The 15,600-nt window shown below is 37.6% G+C and overlaps 1 protein-coding gene across 6 annotated transcripts in view; it reads left to right on the top strand.

Annotated features, from left to right (window-relative positions):
- The window catches only part of PCGF5 (polycomb group ring finger 5), a 140,373-nt gene extending 125,179 nt beyond the window's left edge, over positions 1-15,194 (top strand). For 3 of the 6 annotated variants that reach the window (XM_072625091.1, XM_072625105.1, XM_072625096.1), the window contains 2 exons: positions 8,280-8,339; positions 14,645-15,194. In XM_072625091.1, coding sequence (XP_072481192.1) covers positions 8,280-8,339; positions 14,645-14,692 — 108 coding nt within the window. In that variant the 3' untranslated portion in view covers positions 14,693-15,194. The remainder of the gene's footprint in view (positions 1-8,279; positions 8,340-14,644) is intronic. The other 3 variants (XM_072625113.1, XM_072625118.1, XM_072625122.1) reach the window with 1 other exon arrangement.
- Positions 15,195-15,600: the final 406 nt, after the last annotated feature.

Raw genomic sequence — 15,600 nt, forward strand, 5'->3', positions numbered from 1 at the left:
TGTCACAGAAGCACTTTGTTGGGTAACAAGAAACACCATGGGAATCAGATTCTTAAATTGCTCCATTCCAGAATTCTGTCCTCCCTGTTGATGATTTTGTTAGGGTTATAATTTGAATAATAGGTAAGACAAACCTAAGCCCCTCTCCTCTCTTCCCCTGTGTGTTGTTACCTCTAAAGATCCACCACAACTCATATCTTTGTTATGCAAGCTTCCATTAACATATTCTTGGGATGGATTTCATACCAAAATTTCAGTTCTTTTCACTTCACAGTATATATATATAAAAGCTTCAGAGATTCTTGAGAAACTACCAATAATTAGGTTAAAAGTCATTATGTTCGTAGGTAAGTCACCCTCCCTTTTAACTCCTCGTCCTCCCAATTTACGTCTCAGCTCAGATTATATCTTAGACTGCGGTGTTCAATTTGGGCACTAAGTTTTCAGAAATGAACGTCATTTTCAAACTGGAATATGTCCAGAGAATGGGGGCTAGGACAGTCAGGAGATTTGGAACCATGTTACATTAAGATTGGTTGAAGAAATTGATAGTATTCAATCTGGAGAAGAGAAAACTTATAAGGAAGAATATATTCTTCAAATATTTAAACTCCTGCTATTTGTTGAGATACTTAACTAACTTTGCTTTGTCTCCAAAGAAGGGGAATTGGGTCTGATGAAGGGAAATTACAGGGCAAGTGACCTTGACTTAACACAAGAAAGAACTTAGCTGTGCAAAGTTGAGTGAATTGCCTCATAAGGTAGTGAGTGCCACCATTTTGGACAAGTATATGCAGAGACACAATGACTGCTTGTCAAAAAATGCTATTGAGGGAAATCATTCATTGAGTGATGCATTGGATTTTTTTATGTAAAGTGGCTGCTGTCTCTAGGCAACTCCAGGTTTACATGTAAACATGTATTTTCATAAGAAAACCTTTCCAGTTATCCCCATGCTGATCTTGATATACTATGTTGGATTCCTCATTAACCTTTCATTTAGTTTTATTTTTTGCTGGGTCTTTCATTGTTTCAGGGAACTTACAGAAAGGAAACTCCCTCTGCTGATGGAGACCAGCAATAGCTCTTTAATTACCTAGCACAGTCAAAGCCTATATAACTGCCTTAGCGTTTCCTGGCCAGTGAAGGCAGAATCTGGAACCCAGGTCTTCCTGACTCTGAGGCTAACGCTCTGCCCCTGCAGAAGTCTGCAAATTCCCGACTTCTTGTGGTCTTTCATAGTTGTATTTAACACATGTAAAATCTTTTAAAATAAGGTGGTTGAATACAGTTGTGTACAAAGAACGTATATACAGGGTTAAATAGGAAATCATCAACAGAGGGAAGGCACTAGAATTAGGAGAGGTTGAGAAAGACTTCCTGTGGAAGGTGGGACTTCAGCTGGGACATGAAGGGAAGCCAGTGGGTAGAGATTAAGGAAGAGAGCATTTCAGGCATGAGGGGCAGCAATTGGAAATGCTCAGAGCTGAGAGATGGGCTGTCTTGGGGAAGGAAGAGGCCAGTGTCACTGGATTGAAGAGTTCTGGAAGAATGTGAGATGTAAGAAGCCAGCAGGTGGGGACAGGGACATCTAGTTATGAAGGGCACTGAAAGCCAAGCAGGATTTTGTATTTGATCATAGAGGTCAGACCTGTACATTAGGAGAATCACTTTGGCAGCTGAATGGAAGACGGGCCGGCGTAGGGAGAGGCTCAAGGCACACTGAGCAACCAGCAGGCTATTGCAGTAATCCAACACATTTTAGAGAGATTTTTTTTTTCATCAGAACAGGAATAAAATTAAAATCTCATTTAACCCTTAGTTAACTAGAAATTAGATTTACTAGAAAATCCCTACCCCAAAATTCAAGTTAGCTCTTCTTTATCTATTAACGGAAGCTTTATGAAGTCATAGATTCGGAGCTGGAAGATACCTTGAAAGTCTTCTCTCCCAACTCCCATATTTTATGGGTGAAAATATTTGAGGCCGAGCCAGGTTAAATAACTTGCCTAAGACCCCACAGGTGCTAAGTGTCAGAGCCAGGGTTTGAACATAGTTCTTCCAGTGTCCAACCCACTGCCCTTTCCGTTATAGCAGAGGAGGAAAGGTTACCACGTAATAGGAAACAATCCAAAGCAAAATGCTTCTAGGTTCAAATTGGAGCACCACTGTATGGAATAGTCTGGAAATGAGTTTTAAACAAAATTACAGCATCTCAGAACTGGAAGAGATCTTCAAGGCCAGCAGGACTCAAACCCTAGTCCGCAATGAGTCCATTTTCCACTGTAAAAAATGAGGAACAGCTGACATTTATATAGCACTTGTAAGTTTGCAGAATGCCTTCCCTTCATTAAATCATTTACTCTTCACAAAAAAACTTGGGAAGTAGTTACTTCAGGTGTTGTTATCCCCATTTTACAGATATGGAAATTGAGTTTCAGAGACGGTAAGGGACTTGTCCAAAGTCACACACAGCACGCTAGTGGAAGAGCCAGGACACACACCCTGGTTTCCTGGCTCCCAGGTCAGTACAACTTCCACTCTGTTGCACTGTGGCCTTCTCTTAGAAACCATTGACTCTCAAGACTGAACTCATGAGAAGGTGCCAGTAACTCTCTGTGATCTTGGCACCATGCATCTCTGGGCCTGAGTTTCCTTACCTGTAAAACATGAAGAGATTGGATTCTATCTTAGGATTGTCATAGCTCTGTGTTGGAAGACTGGAGAAAGTCTGGGGCTCATTCAAAGCATGGGCAAAGGAACATCCAGCGTGTTTTAAGTGATGACCAGGTTTTGGTGTGTGTTGTTCTGATGTGAAACTAAGCAAACTAGTTAGCTATGAGAATGACCAGAAGCCTGACCTTAGTTTATTTTACCAACATTCCCTACTCTACTATGCTTCTTTAGGGAATGGAAGAAACAGATATGGTCAGAGTAGGAAGGAAAAGTTCAGGCCTGTTGCTATAGAGCTAGACCTATGTGGAATGTGAGATAGTGTTGCAGGGAGAGGCTGGAAGGTAAAGAAAAAGAATTAAGAAGAACATACAAAAAAAGGACGGGTAGCAATGCAGGAAGGGAAAAAAAAGTAGCAGAGAAAGATAAGACTTGACAAATTCCATTTGAACTTACAGAAAATTGGAGTTTTTAGCATTAGAGGTGAAACAAGACAGAATTTCACTAAATCACAAGCAATATTTGTTAGGTTGTTTGAAATTTCATTCCCACATGCTTGCCCCATTATGGGCCCTGTTCACTGACAGAAGTGTACCAACGTAAGTATGGCCCATTTTCCAAATTAGACACTCGAGGGCAGTTAAATCCCAGACATCTCATCTCATTCCTTTCCGTATGTGTTGGCACCTTCCCTCATCATACTTTAAAACTAAGGACCTCGGAAGTCATCCTGTCCTACCTCCTTATGTTGTACATGAGGAATCTGAGACTTTAACAGGTAAAGTGAATTGCCCAGAGACATAGAATTAATTGGCCATCACTAGAGCCAGGATTTATACTGAGCTCCTCCAACTCTAAATACAAGACACCTTATGCTACCTCTACCTACCTTCTATCCTCCTACTGAATGAGTCTTACCCTCTGCTGACTAAGTTCATTCAATTTGAATTCAGTTCAATTCTGCAAACATGAAGTTGGTTGATATTACGTGCTAGGCATCAGGGATGCAGAAACAAATCCAAAAAGGTCCCTAATCATCAAGAAGTTTATATTCAGCTAAGCCAACATGCCTTCTCAACTCCTTGCATCTTTCTTGACTAAATGCTGAATAAAATTTCCTCCCGCAATATCCACTTCTGCCTATTGTACTGTCTTTTTTATACATTTAAAAGAAATTAATTTATGCTATTATGTCAAGGTCGTAGTTGTCTGCCCAGAAGCATCTGCCTACCACCTCCATCTTCCTGGTTTCCTATAGCCATTCCCCCAAAAGCAGCAGTCGAATCGTTTGGTCATATTTCTCCTCTGGGTCTTCTTTAACACTTGCTGGCTCAGTGATCCTTATATCAATCCACCAAACATTTATAATTAGAGTTGTTGAATTCTGAGTTTTTCATAAGGTCATAGACTTACTGATAGAAGAAATCTTCAATGTTGACCATGCCAATGCTCTCATTTTACAGGTGAGGAAATAGGGGCCCAAAATAACTTTCCCGAGGTCACACATGTAGTAAGTGGATTTGGACTCAAATCCTTTGACTTAAATCAGGTACTTTTTCAGTTACACAGTGCTAGCATATTGAGTGCCTAGCTTAATCTCTCCAAGAAAAGAGTTAATAAAAATGAGTTGTGTTATGCAAGACTGTTTTAAGCAAAGGAATTTTATAAACCATAAAATACTATCTAAGTGTGAGTGGTAGTTACATTTATTTTGAGAACCTTTTTAGCTGGATCATTCATTAGGGATGAGTACCTAGCTCAAGCTATGTTTATTTCCATTGATATTAAGCTTTATTCTCTTTTAGTTACAATTTCTAAGAATAACTTGTCTCAATTGTTGATGCAAAGTTTGTACCCTTAAAGCTACAGTCATCCATCCTGCTTTTACCAGGGTAAAAGGATTGAGCTCAAATTTTGGATGTTTTTGTTTCAGCCCACTTAGGCATCATTAAAATATCAGTTAATACACTACTTCTTTGTGAGTACCAAGTGATTCTCTGATGGAATAAAGATTAATTTATTGCAAAAAGTGAATACATTCTTAGCCTTTTAGAGCTAAGGGATATATGCAATTCTAATGGTATGGTCCTCTGCTTTCAGATGAATAATTTCTTTATAATCAATTTTATGGAGTGTCAGGCAGCTTGCTTAGGATCTCAAAGCTCTGTTGTTCAGCAAGGATAATGGGGCACATATAATAAAAAAGTTCATAGGATTTTGGAGGTTTCAGAACTGAAGGAGAACCCTGGCAATAATGATTGATAGTCTCAGCCTTTCATTTTTTAGATAGCAAAAAGTGAGGCCCAGACACATAAGTTGAGTATCTCAAGGCCACACAAAGTAGTTGGAAGTAACAAGTCAGAATTTCAACCCAGGTCCTTTGACTCCAAAGTTAAAGCTCTTTCCACGAAGTCACACTTTCACTAATAACTCTTCCATTTAGTTGGGGACCACATCTGGCTATGTCAACAGTGTGATTCCATTCTCCATATCAGAAAATCATTTTATTATAGAACTTTGACATAGTGAGTAGGGCTATCCAGTCACAACCCTGTTTCGTCTAGAGAATTTGCATCCTCAAGGAAAATGGTTCATAGTGCTGACCCACCCAAGCATGCAGTGGTCAAGAGTGTACTGTGCATAAAGACTTGGGTGTCTAGAGTGAGCATTAACAATATAGTCCTCCACTGGGCAGAAAGACCCAATAAATTTCATATACATTCCATAACTTAGCCTCACTGCTTTAAGCTAGTGAGGAACTTTTTCATACAACTGTGAAATGGTGACTGCCCTTCTGATCAAAAATATAACTATACAGCATATGATGAGTGAATTTCACATATAGCATAACAGAACTGAATCATAGGATGAAGAATAAAGGTCAGATATGTGTTCTGGTCCTGCCTCATTATGCTGCCTGATATTGTATCTTGGTCAGCCTAAAGCCTTTCTGGCACTGAGTTGCCACCCTTACTTTCTGGGAATCCCTATCTCTAGATTCTACTCTTGAATCCATTTTATTGGGTGGTTTTTAAAATTTTCCATTTTACTTGATTTTCCCTTTTTTTTTTTTTCTGAAAATAGAGGGGAATATCACAGAATGTACTTTGACTGTTAGAGGAAACAATCCGTGCTGCTTTTATTGCTTTGGTTTTAGGGGGAAAAATGTTCAGTTTTAGTATTGAATAGAAAAGGAATAGTGTAAAAATGCCTTAAAATCATTGGAAATAACTTGTGGGTACATTAATATTAGTTGTAAAAAATTTTGTCATCTTAATCATGAGCAAGTCTCGGAAGTGTTGCTAACAACCCACAGCCAACCAGAGGAGGTCATGGGAAGGAAAAAAAATTAAAAATTAAACTTGTATTTATATAAAATTGGGAGGTCAAGGAAGAAATATAGATGCAGGAGATTCCAGTTAACACACAATGTAATCCTCATGATAACCAGTCATTAGACTTCCAAAGCAAAGGTGACAGAACATCAAATGTGATGGGAAAAATTTAAGAAAATAAATAAAAATACAATATAAATGATATTAATTTAATGTTTTCTAGGTTGCTATGCAACCAGCAGGAATTTGTTTCTATTAGTTTGACCAAAGTATCTTTTTACCCTCCTCTGAAACCATCACAGTCTTTTTTCTCCACAGTCTCTCCTGCTGTTTTTTTTGTCTCATTTACCAAAGCTACACTTCTTCACCTCCATTTGTCTTTTCCCAGTGTATAAAGGCTGTGGGTAAATTACTCTTAACCATCCATAGTAGTGCTAGTACTTTGCATTAATAGCTGATAAGAGAATGGAAATGGATACTCAATTGAAAATAGTATTACACCAAACCAACTACCTAAAATGAATCGGAGCTAGCTATTCACAGAATAATAGAAGTGCCCAAATTCACTGCATCATACCCACTTAGGTGATTTTAGACACTTAGGGTCCAATTGGTGCCAGGCCCCTTTTTAGTTGCTTTATTTGCACTGTCAGGAAGCACTGATATTTTCAAGAAAAGCAAGGAAGTCTTGATTCGACTACACTTTTCAATAAAGGAAGGGAGAAAGGACTAGCTCTTGTACAGAGAACATAAATGATAGGTTTGAACGATCATTTAGGGAAGTAATTTCTTCACCCTTTTGTCCTCCCACCCAACCTGCCCCACATAAAAGCTTGCTAATATTAACTGCTACATTTAGCCAGGGTGACAATATAGACATATATAAAAAAATAAATAACTCTATAATAGAAATAAAGCTGCTATTAAGGGAGGAAAGCCTACCCAGGAAGCAGCAAGTTAGCTGGAAGTTAGCAAGGAAAGTGACCATGAGACCAGCAGTGACCCATGTGGAAGGTTTTTCTTAGGTATATATGTGATTCATGCCCAGATAATCAATGACCATAAAGTCTGTTTCCTTAAAGTCCTTTGAATAATAAATTCTCTAAGGAAAAAAGAAATTTAAGTTAGGGGTACCATGATCATATTTGTATTCTCTTCCCCAAATTTACAACCTTTTTTTAAAAAATCATATATTCATATGTTATAATTTGTGAAGAATGTCCCATTCCTAAAGATTGTTTTATTGAATATTTTCTTTCTTATTGGACATAGATACAGTGCCCATCAGAAATGTTATCATTGGCATAGGTTCAGAATGTTCATTTTATTTGTTTTGATAATCCTATTGAAATAATTTCCATTTATGGCTAAGAAAACATTTAGGATGCATTGTGTAAACAGTGAAAATCATGGCGGGGTTTCATTCTTATTTTTGAGTGGATAAACTAATATTAGATGGTTATTTAACAGGGAAATAGCTCGTGATGTTCGAACCTTTTTGGATACCAGAAGTAGTTTAAGCAGATGCAGAGCCTCATTCCCAATCTTGAAAATTGACCGACGTGAAGTTCTTGGTATGACTGAGCAAGGACCATACATACATAACCTTCCTCAGAGCTTGAGCTACCAAGGCTGTTGAATTGTATGACTAAATCCATTTAAAAATTAATAAATTAAATGGAAAGGAGAACTTGGTAGGATTGAACCTACTAAGGAGGAAATGACAAAAGTCGGAATGTAGGGAAGTCAGGTTTTCCTAGCAGTATTTTCTTTGAGAGGAGATCAGTAGGATGAGTTCATAGAATATACCCTGTTTTGACAGAGCAAACCTGTGATTTCACTAAAGTAGAGGACTCCCAGTGAAGAAATTCCCCCTAAAGTGCAGATGTGGAAGTATTCATAGAGAGTTCCCCAAGACCCATGAGAGGTTAAGTGACTTCCCCAGGGTCTCACGCAGCCAATATATGTGTCAGCATCAGGGAATGAATGAACTGAGCTCTGATTCCATGGCTACTTCTCTAGCCTCTCCTTGTAATTTTAAGTTACATTTATTAAACGTATAAGACAAAACTTCGTGGACCAAATTGAATAATCACTATGAATTATGAAAATCATTTTCTCATCAGAAAGACATAGCATATTTTACAAAGTACCTACTTAACCTAAGTTATCTCTGTCTAATGTTGGAAGCTAAAACATTTTAAGTGATTAGTTGTAAATATGTGTCCAGTTGTGGATGCCTCTTATCTGATCAGTTCATCTCCTCCGCAGTTTCGGTGTCTGAACTGCTCAGCTTCGCAAGTCTGCTCACAGGATGGTCCTTTCTATCAGGTAAGAGGCACTCACGACTGTACATGTTATTGCTGTAAGGATATGTGAACATCTCTATGATAAGGACCCACTCTCTGAGATTTATATAGCTTTGTAATCCTGGTACTGTCGGGTTATAAAATCAATGGTAGGTTACAATCATTTCCAGTCATTGTACTTATTTCTATAGAATTACAACAAAGTTGAGGTTATAAAAATGGAGTTGCAAATAAATTTGAAGACTGTCTTATGAAATAAATGGATTTTACTAGTAACTAGCTTCAACCTACATGAGCTATTTCTTTATGTTATGGCAAGCCTTCTGTAAGTTTTACACATTTTTCTGACTTGTGTGTCATGCACAGGTGACTAAAAAGATAGAATTTCAAATTGTGGACAAATGTGAGTCATAGATAAGTTAGAGGCCATTTAATCATCACCTGTACCTGAGTGAGAATCCCTACAACATCCTTCAAACGTTGTTATTCAGCATTCATATGAAAATCTCTAGTGAGGCAGTACCCAGTACCTACCTACAGTCCATTCTTTTAGATAGCTTAATTAATGCACCTTATAATTTAGCCTTTTTGAATCTTCTCCTCTCCACTTCTAGTTGTACATTCTGGAGCCAAGCAAAACAAATTATCCCTATTCAGCAGGACATCTCTTTACATCTTCATGCAGTTATATTTCTTGTATTTCCCCTTTCAAAGCTATGCATCCCTGCTTCCTTCAGCCAGTTGTCTTATTGGCATGGTATTGAGACCCCTCCCCTTCCTGGTTGCTCTCCTCTGGCTATTCCAGTTTCTCAACACCCTTCCTGTGGCACCCTAGTGAAAATAATACTTGATGTATTCTGAACACAGCCGGATCCCCTACTTCAGGACATGCTATCATCCCCAGGGCTGAGGGCACTGTGTCTCTCTTACTGGACCGTGGGGTTGTGTTAGCTTTTTCAGCTAGTTCCTTAAAGCACCCTGACTTTTTTCATGAAACTTACTGTTTGTCTAGGCCTCTTCCCATCTTGCATTTGGGGAACTGATCTTTTGAACAAGTATAAAACTTTACATTTTTCCATATGGAATTTCATCTCATTTAAATTTCATCTTTTGTTCCAGCCTGTTGGTTCTTCTGGATCGTGAACCTGTTAATAAGCGTGATATCTTTACCTCCTGGCTTTTTGTCTTCTGCATTTCATCTGTGCATTTGAGGCCTCCCAACAAGTTGACTTTTTGAGCCCAGTCATTCTTAGAGTTCTAAACCCTTAACTGTGTTTATTGCTTACAATTCTATCTCTTATCTGTCCCCCATACACCCCCAAAAGATTAGAGGTCTTGTCAGACACTATATTGCTAAGATCTTGGTAAACAAAGTCTATAACTTGCCCTTGATCTGTCAGTCTAGTTAGCCTTCAAACAGAAAAAAGAAATAGAATTAGTCTGGCATTGCCTGTTCTTGATAAATCCATACAGTCTCTTAGAAGATCAGACCTTCCCCTTTTAGATATCCACTTATAATTCCCTTTAATAAAATGTTCTAAAAGTGTTCAAGAATCAAGATCATGACCACTGGGCCCCAGTCATAATCAGATTGGTCTGTAGTTTGCCCTGTGACTTCCAAGCTCTTCTCTCATGTAAAAATCAGCCTTATAGCATCCCTTCTGTGCTCCATGACCTTTCAAAGATCACTAAAATAGGCTTAGCAGTCACATCTGTCAGGCCTTTCAAAACCCTGAAGGTACAGTTCATGTAGGCCAGGGAACTCCTCTCCTTACTCCTCTTGGGTTTCAATTCCCAGTTAACCATTTGTGTTTATCAAGTCCAGGGATCACTTCTCTTAGAAGAGAAAACAAACAAAATACCAGTTCTTCCTTCTCTCTTGTCGTTTCTTATCAGTTAGTCTGTCTCTATCAGATAAAATTTTGCTCCAACAAAGCAGACGTAAAGATGTTGGAAAAGACTTAAGTAAGTGTTCCTTGATCCCAAAACAAAATGTTTCCAAAACTTGAAACTGTGGTTCTGTAAAATATTGTTCCCATCCTCATCTCCCGGGTTTCAAATCATGGGGATTGTTATTCTCTAATACTTAAGAGATGGTTGCTAACTAAACCATAGTAGTTTGAATGTGGAGCCATAGAATCTGACAGATAGGAAGTATCTTAGAAATGTAGTCCAGCTTCCAACCCTATGATAGTACAACAGCCTTGGCAAGTGATCAGCCTCCTCTTGCTGTATCAAGAAATTCACATTATCATAAGGCAAGAAATTATAAAATTATTTTTCATATTGATCCAAAATCTACACCCCAGAGACAGTCTCTCTGGAGCCAAGCAGAATTCCTCTTCCAAAGTTTAGTCCCTCTTCAAATGACAGTCCTTCAAATTGATGGCAGCTGGTAGGTCTCTTCTCTAGGCTAAACATGCACAATTCTTTCAGTGCTTCCTTATATAACATGGTTTTCAGTCCCCTCATTATTCAGGTCATTCTGTAGTTTGTCAATGTCCATCTTAAAGTTGGACATGTCGTACTTAATAACAACTGATTTCTCTCCCTTATTTTGTTCCCTCCTCTTATGGCTATAAGTATAGAACCTTAGAATATAATTCAGATAGCAATCAAAGAGGAAGAGAGAGAGCTTACTCTTATCTAGGATATTTACCCACTGGTGGCTTAGCTGTCCTAGATCATCAGGGCCCTCCAAATGGAAATTTCTTTTCTTTGGGACACAGAAGATAAATATGTCTTCCTTGGACCAGTGTCAATAGCCCTGGCCAAGTGTAGGATACAAGAAATTTAAAAACTAAACTAATTTTTCAGAGGACCTGGAAATCACATCTTTCATAGCTGCTAATGTGTGTGGGGGAAAATCAACCCTTAGCCACATTCAGAGAAGTTAGTATAAATGCTACCTAGCAAGGAATGGACCTTCCTTGCTGGATCTAACATACAGCGTTGGCCTCTGTTAATAAGGACAGGTGCAGAATCACCACAACAGCAATCATTGTAGGAATGAGGTTAATTGGTTTATCTACAGTAGGTAGGTAGCATAACATCTAGGAAATGCCTGAATTCTCAATCCTGCTAGTGAAGCTCAGTGGTCAACTTTCTGCCGGTTACCTACCAAGAAGGTCCCAGTTAATGGTCTGACTACATTGTAGAGACACTATGCTTCCTGTTAATATAGCCTAAAGTGGCATGAACACTTTTAGCAGCTGAGTCACACTACTATACTGACTTTGTTCTCAACCAGAGCACTTCCATCCTCTTCACATAGGAACTACTGTGAAATCACATCTGTTTCCCCCCAGTACTTGAGCAGTTGACTTAATGTAAGTGCAGGCAGTGCTCTACATTTATCCCTATCTTGTTATTTCATCCCCTTGTTCCAGCCTTGAAATCTGTTGTTAGCCGGCTTGCTAAAATCCAGATACGCTGTCTCCAGCAATTCCCTAATCTCTCCGTCTAGTTAAGGCTATCAAGACAGGAAATGAGGTTAGTTTGGCATGACTTGTTAGTGAAAGTGCTGCATCTTAGTGAGCACACTGTTCATTTTAGAATATTCCCATGGATAGGCATCCAGCTTCTGCAGTTTCTCCTTCCTGCAGCAGTTCCCTACCTTATTCTTTCTAGAACCTGTTCCCTTGTTTGACCGTTTCTCAAAGTGTATCGACAGTGGTTCTTCCATTATATCTGCCGTGTCATTCTTTTGGATCAGATGACTTCAAATCATTTAAAGAAGGTATTTGTTCTTTTATTTCCTCATTCATCTTAAGTTTCAGTTCCCTCTTAAGTATGTTTATTTTACCTTTGTAAAGGTCACTTAATATGAATCCTTCTAGATAACCGAACAGAAGCAAAATAGGAGTTTTAAATAGTTGAGGTCTGTGCAATCAAATAATATTATACTATATTCCAGTAGAACTTATTCGTCCCATTGAAAATACACATGAAGAAACTTTGTCATTTTACTTAGCTTTTTGGGGGTGAAGCTGATGGAGTGGAACCCTCAGCTATTCAGAACTTTGCCACTCCTGGCATTCATCCACTGGTCTTGCCACTCTTTTCTATTTGTCCTTGACTTTGTGTGCCCCTTTAAATCTTTTGTTCACATCCTTTAAGATTGGAGTTCTTCAGCAAACCCCCTGTGCGATGCACATACGCCTATTTAGATGACTCCTCTTTTCCTTTCCCTTTCTAACCTTATGATCTTAAGAGATGGATGAATTAATAGCAGTTGACTGCTTGTACATGTCATCATTTATACCTGTAAATAACCTCTTTTCTGTTTTAGTATTTAAATCTAAAGGTGTGCGTGTGTGTGTGTATTTAAGGATAGCTTTATTGCCCCCCTCCCCTCCCCAAAAAAGTAACCACTTCTCTTACTGCTCAGTTTGAGGCTAGTGGGAAATAATTTGTACAACTTCGGCCTTAGGATGATAATTCACTCTGTGGGTCTTTATTTTTCTCCTCAACACTTATTCCTACTCACAGCCTTAAGGATAAGTTTAAGTTGGTCCCAGTTTGATAGCTTTGCAGAGTTTCTTTGAATAGTTAACCATCTAAAGAATATCCTCTAGGTTTTCCTTGCTTTCCCCAACAGGTTTTATAACTTGTATAACAAACCAATTAGAAAACTGAACTTATGTTTTCTTATAATGGGAGGTTAGAAGGAAACTTCCAGTACAGTTCAAGTCCCCCCATGAGGAAAACAGGCTTTGAGAGGTTACATGACTGCCTATGTCAAAAAGGAGTAAGCAACTAAATGAACCCTATGTTTTGATATCGTATTCAGCTCTTATAAGCCCTGGTAACCAAAAGTCAAATAGAAAATGTAAAGTAAAAATATTTATGTAATAAAATAGATAAATTTCTCTAAAACTTTGACCATACTTGATTAAATGGTAGGATAATTTAAATCAAAATTCCTAGTCTTTCCGCAGAAATATTATGTTGATTAGACTTTATTTTCATTAGCTTGTAACAGAGAACTTAAACTGTTGGTTTTTAAGAATTGTTAGAGCTCACTTATTTTCATCACATTTTCATAATTTCTACCTGCATACCAAATTTTGCTACAAAATAGCTGACTCAGTTTCAGTCACTGTAGTTGTGTTTCAGAATGGTATAACTGAAACACAAATCAGATTCGTGGTGTATTTAGATACTTTGTAGCATGACTGAGTTGGATCCAAATTGGTAAACCCTACCATGGACCAAACAGACATGAAGTTCAAATTGAAACAGATTTTCCCCCCATTCAAAACAGTAGGAAAAGCTCATGGCACACTGCTTGTGTTGTGTGAGATGTTCCTTGATTTGAGGCATGTCAAAGGAGAGCTGCCATCTTTTCTTCTTGTGTTTCCTTTTTTGATTGTTGAAATGATCCTGATTCTCTAGAGGCAGGCAAAGAGCAGATCTAGAAATGATCATTTTGAAGGGCAAACTGAAGAGAAAAATTTCCTAAGAACTTCATTATAGAATATACATGGGAGGCCTCCGACATAGGATCTAGGTTTGACTTAGAACACACAAAAATTTTTAAGTCATTTTATCTAATTTGTCTATATTGTACAGAACCCTAAGGTGGTTTGAAACTGAAGAAGCAGTTTACGCTCTATTTGTAAATAACTTAACTGGCCTCTTTTAGGAGGTTACTTGTCTTTTTTATTGTACATTTTTATCAGAGTACTTTCATTCAGTCAGACTGAATAATTAGCCAGATACTAGTTTGTTATTGAAAAAAACACTAATGATATACCATATTAGACTCTCAATAGTTAATATAGTTCTTCCTAAATGGTGGGAGTCGGAGGGGAACAAAAATAAGTAGAGTCCACAGAAACAAATTAAAAATGAGAATTTTAACTAAATAAAAACAGTCTTTGATTGTGGAAGCCCTTGACATCCCTGCTCTAATCATAGAAAAGGGGGAAAGTGACTAATTGAAATTTGTCTTACAACTAAATTGTCCCAGGTAGACATTTGACTAGTAGTGTTTGCAATATTAAAAAAATATATATTTGGGAGAGGGAATCTAAACTTGTCTAAATTAAAGCAGTTATTGGAAACTCCTCCAACCCCCTACCACTTTGGAAAAGTAACGAATGAATGGAAGACCAATATCTAAAAAATGAAAGTCTAGAAAAAAGCATTTTAAATAAGGAATATTTTCATAATCACTACTATCAGCAGATCTAATAATAAGTTATAATTTCCAATTTAAAATTCTCAAGATCCTTGAATGGATACAACTTAATGAACTATGTAATTTGTGCTTTATATAAATCTAAACGATAAATTGTTCATTATCTGATTTTTATTTTATAGTCTTACCCCATGGTATTGCAGTATCGACCAAGAATTGATTTTGGTTAAACCAAAGGGCATAAATCCCACCAAGAGGAATCCTGCACTATTTGTTTACCCATCGACAGATTGCACAATGAATGGATATGTTGGACTAGGGGGACACAACTAGAATTTCAGCATGCAAATAAGAACATTGTCTTTCTTTAAATTGTCAACTGCATCTATGTCATTTCTATTGAGAACAAACCAAGTGCCATTCTGCTACTGAAATCTCTGCGTTAGATAACTGTGCTGTCCAACCATTGCATTTCAAGTCATAGCTGAATCCAGTCCAGTGTATCACCAAGATTCAATCTGCTGACCCTTTTGCTCGCCTATTCCAAGACTATACTAATACCAACGTTGATTACACTAGGAAATGGCAGTGCTCAGTCTTTGTGGTGTTGCAGTTTTCACATATTTACTATTTTACTGATTATTGTTTAAAGTAATAGTACTGTATGAGAACTTAATGATTATATCTTGGAATTATTTTGTATAGAAAATATATTTAGAAAAGTGGTTACCATGCCGCTGTCCTGTTCTTGTTAAAAATTCCCATGTGTACAAGTAGAGTTTCTTCATGTACAAGAGTCCTTTTTTCAGTGAATATTAATTATTCTTCAGATAACATTAAAACACAGCATAATTATAGTAAATTTTAGTTGTCTAAATAGAATCTACCAGTAGCTCCAGAAAGCCTTTTTTGGTTTTCTGGGTGCAATTTTATGTAACATATATAAAAAACTGAAGTGAGATTCATAAATATTCAGGACATTGGCAGCTGATCACATTATCAGTGTGTAAGTGAAGTTATTTACCCCCTCCATAATGCCTTATGGACAAGCAGGAGCTGCGATTTGAAGCTTCGTTGTATTTCCCATTTTATATATGTCTCCCTATTTGATTTTATTCAAGTTAGAGTACATTTTTAA

The sequence above is a fragment of the Notamacropus eugenii genome, chromosome 1 (assembly GCF_028372415.1).
Source record: "Notamacropus eugenii isolate mMacEug1 chromosome 1, mMacEug1.pri_v2, whole genome shotgun sequence".
Taxonomy (NCBI): Eukaryota; Metazoa; Chordata; class Mammalia; order Diprotodontia; family Macropodidae; genus Notamacropus; species Notamacropus eugenii.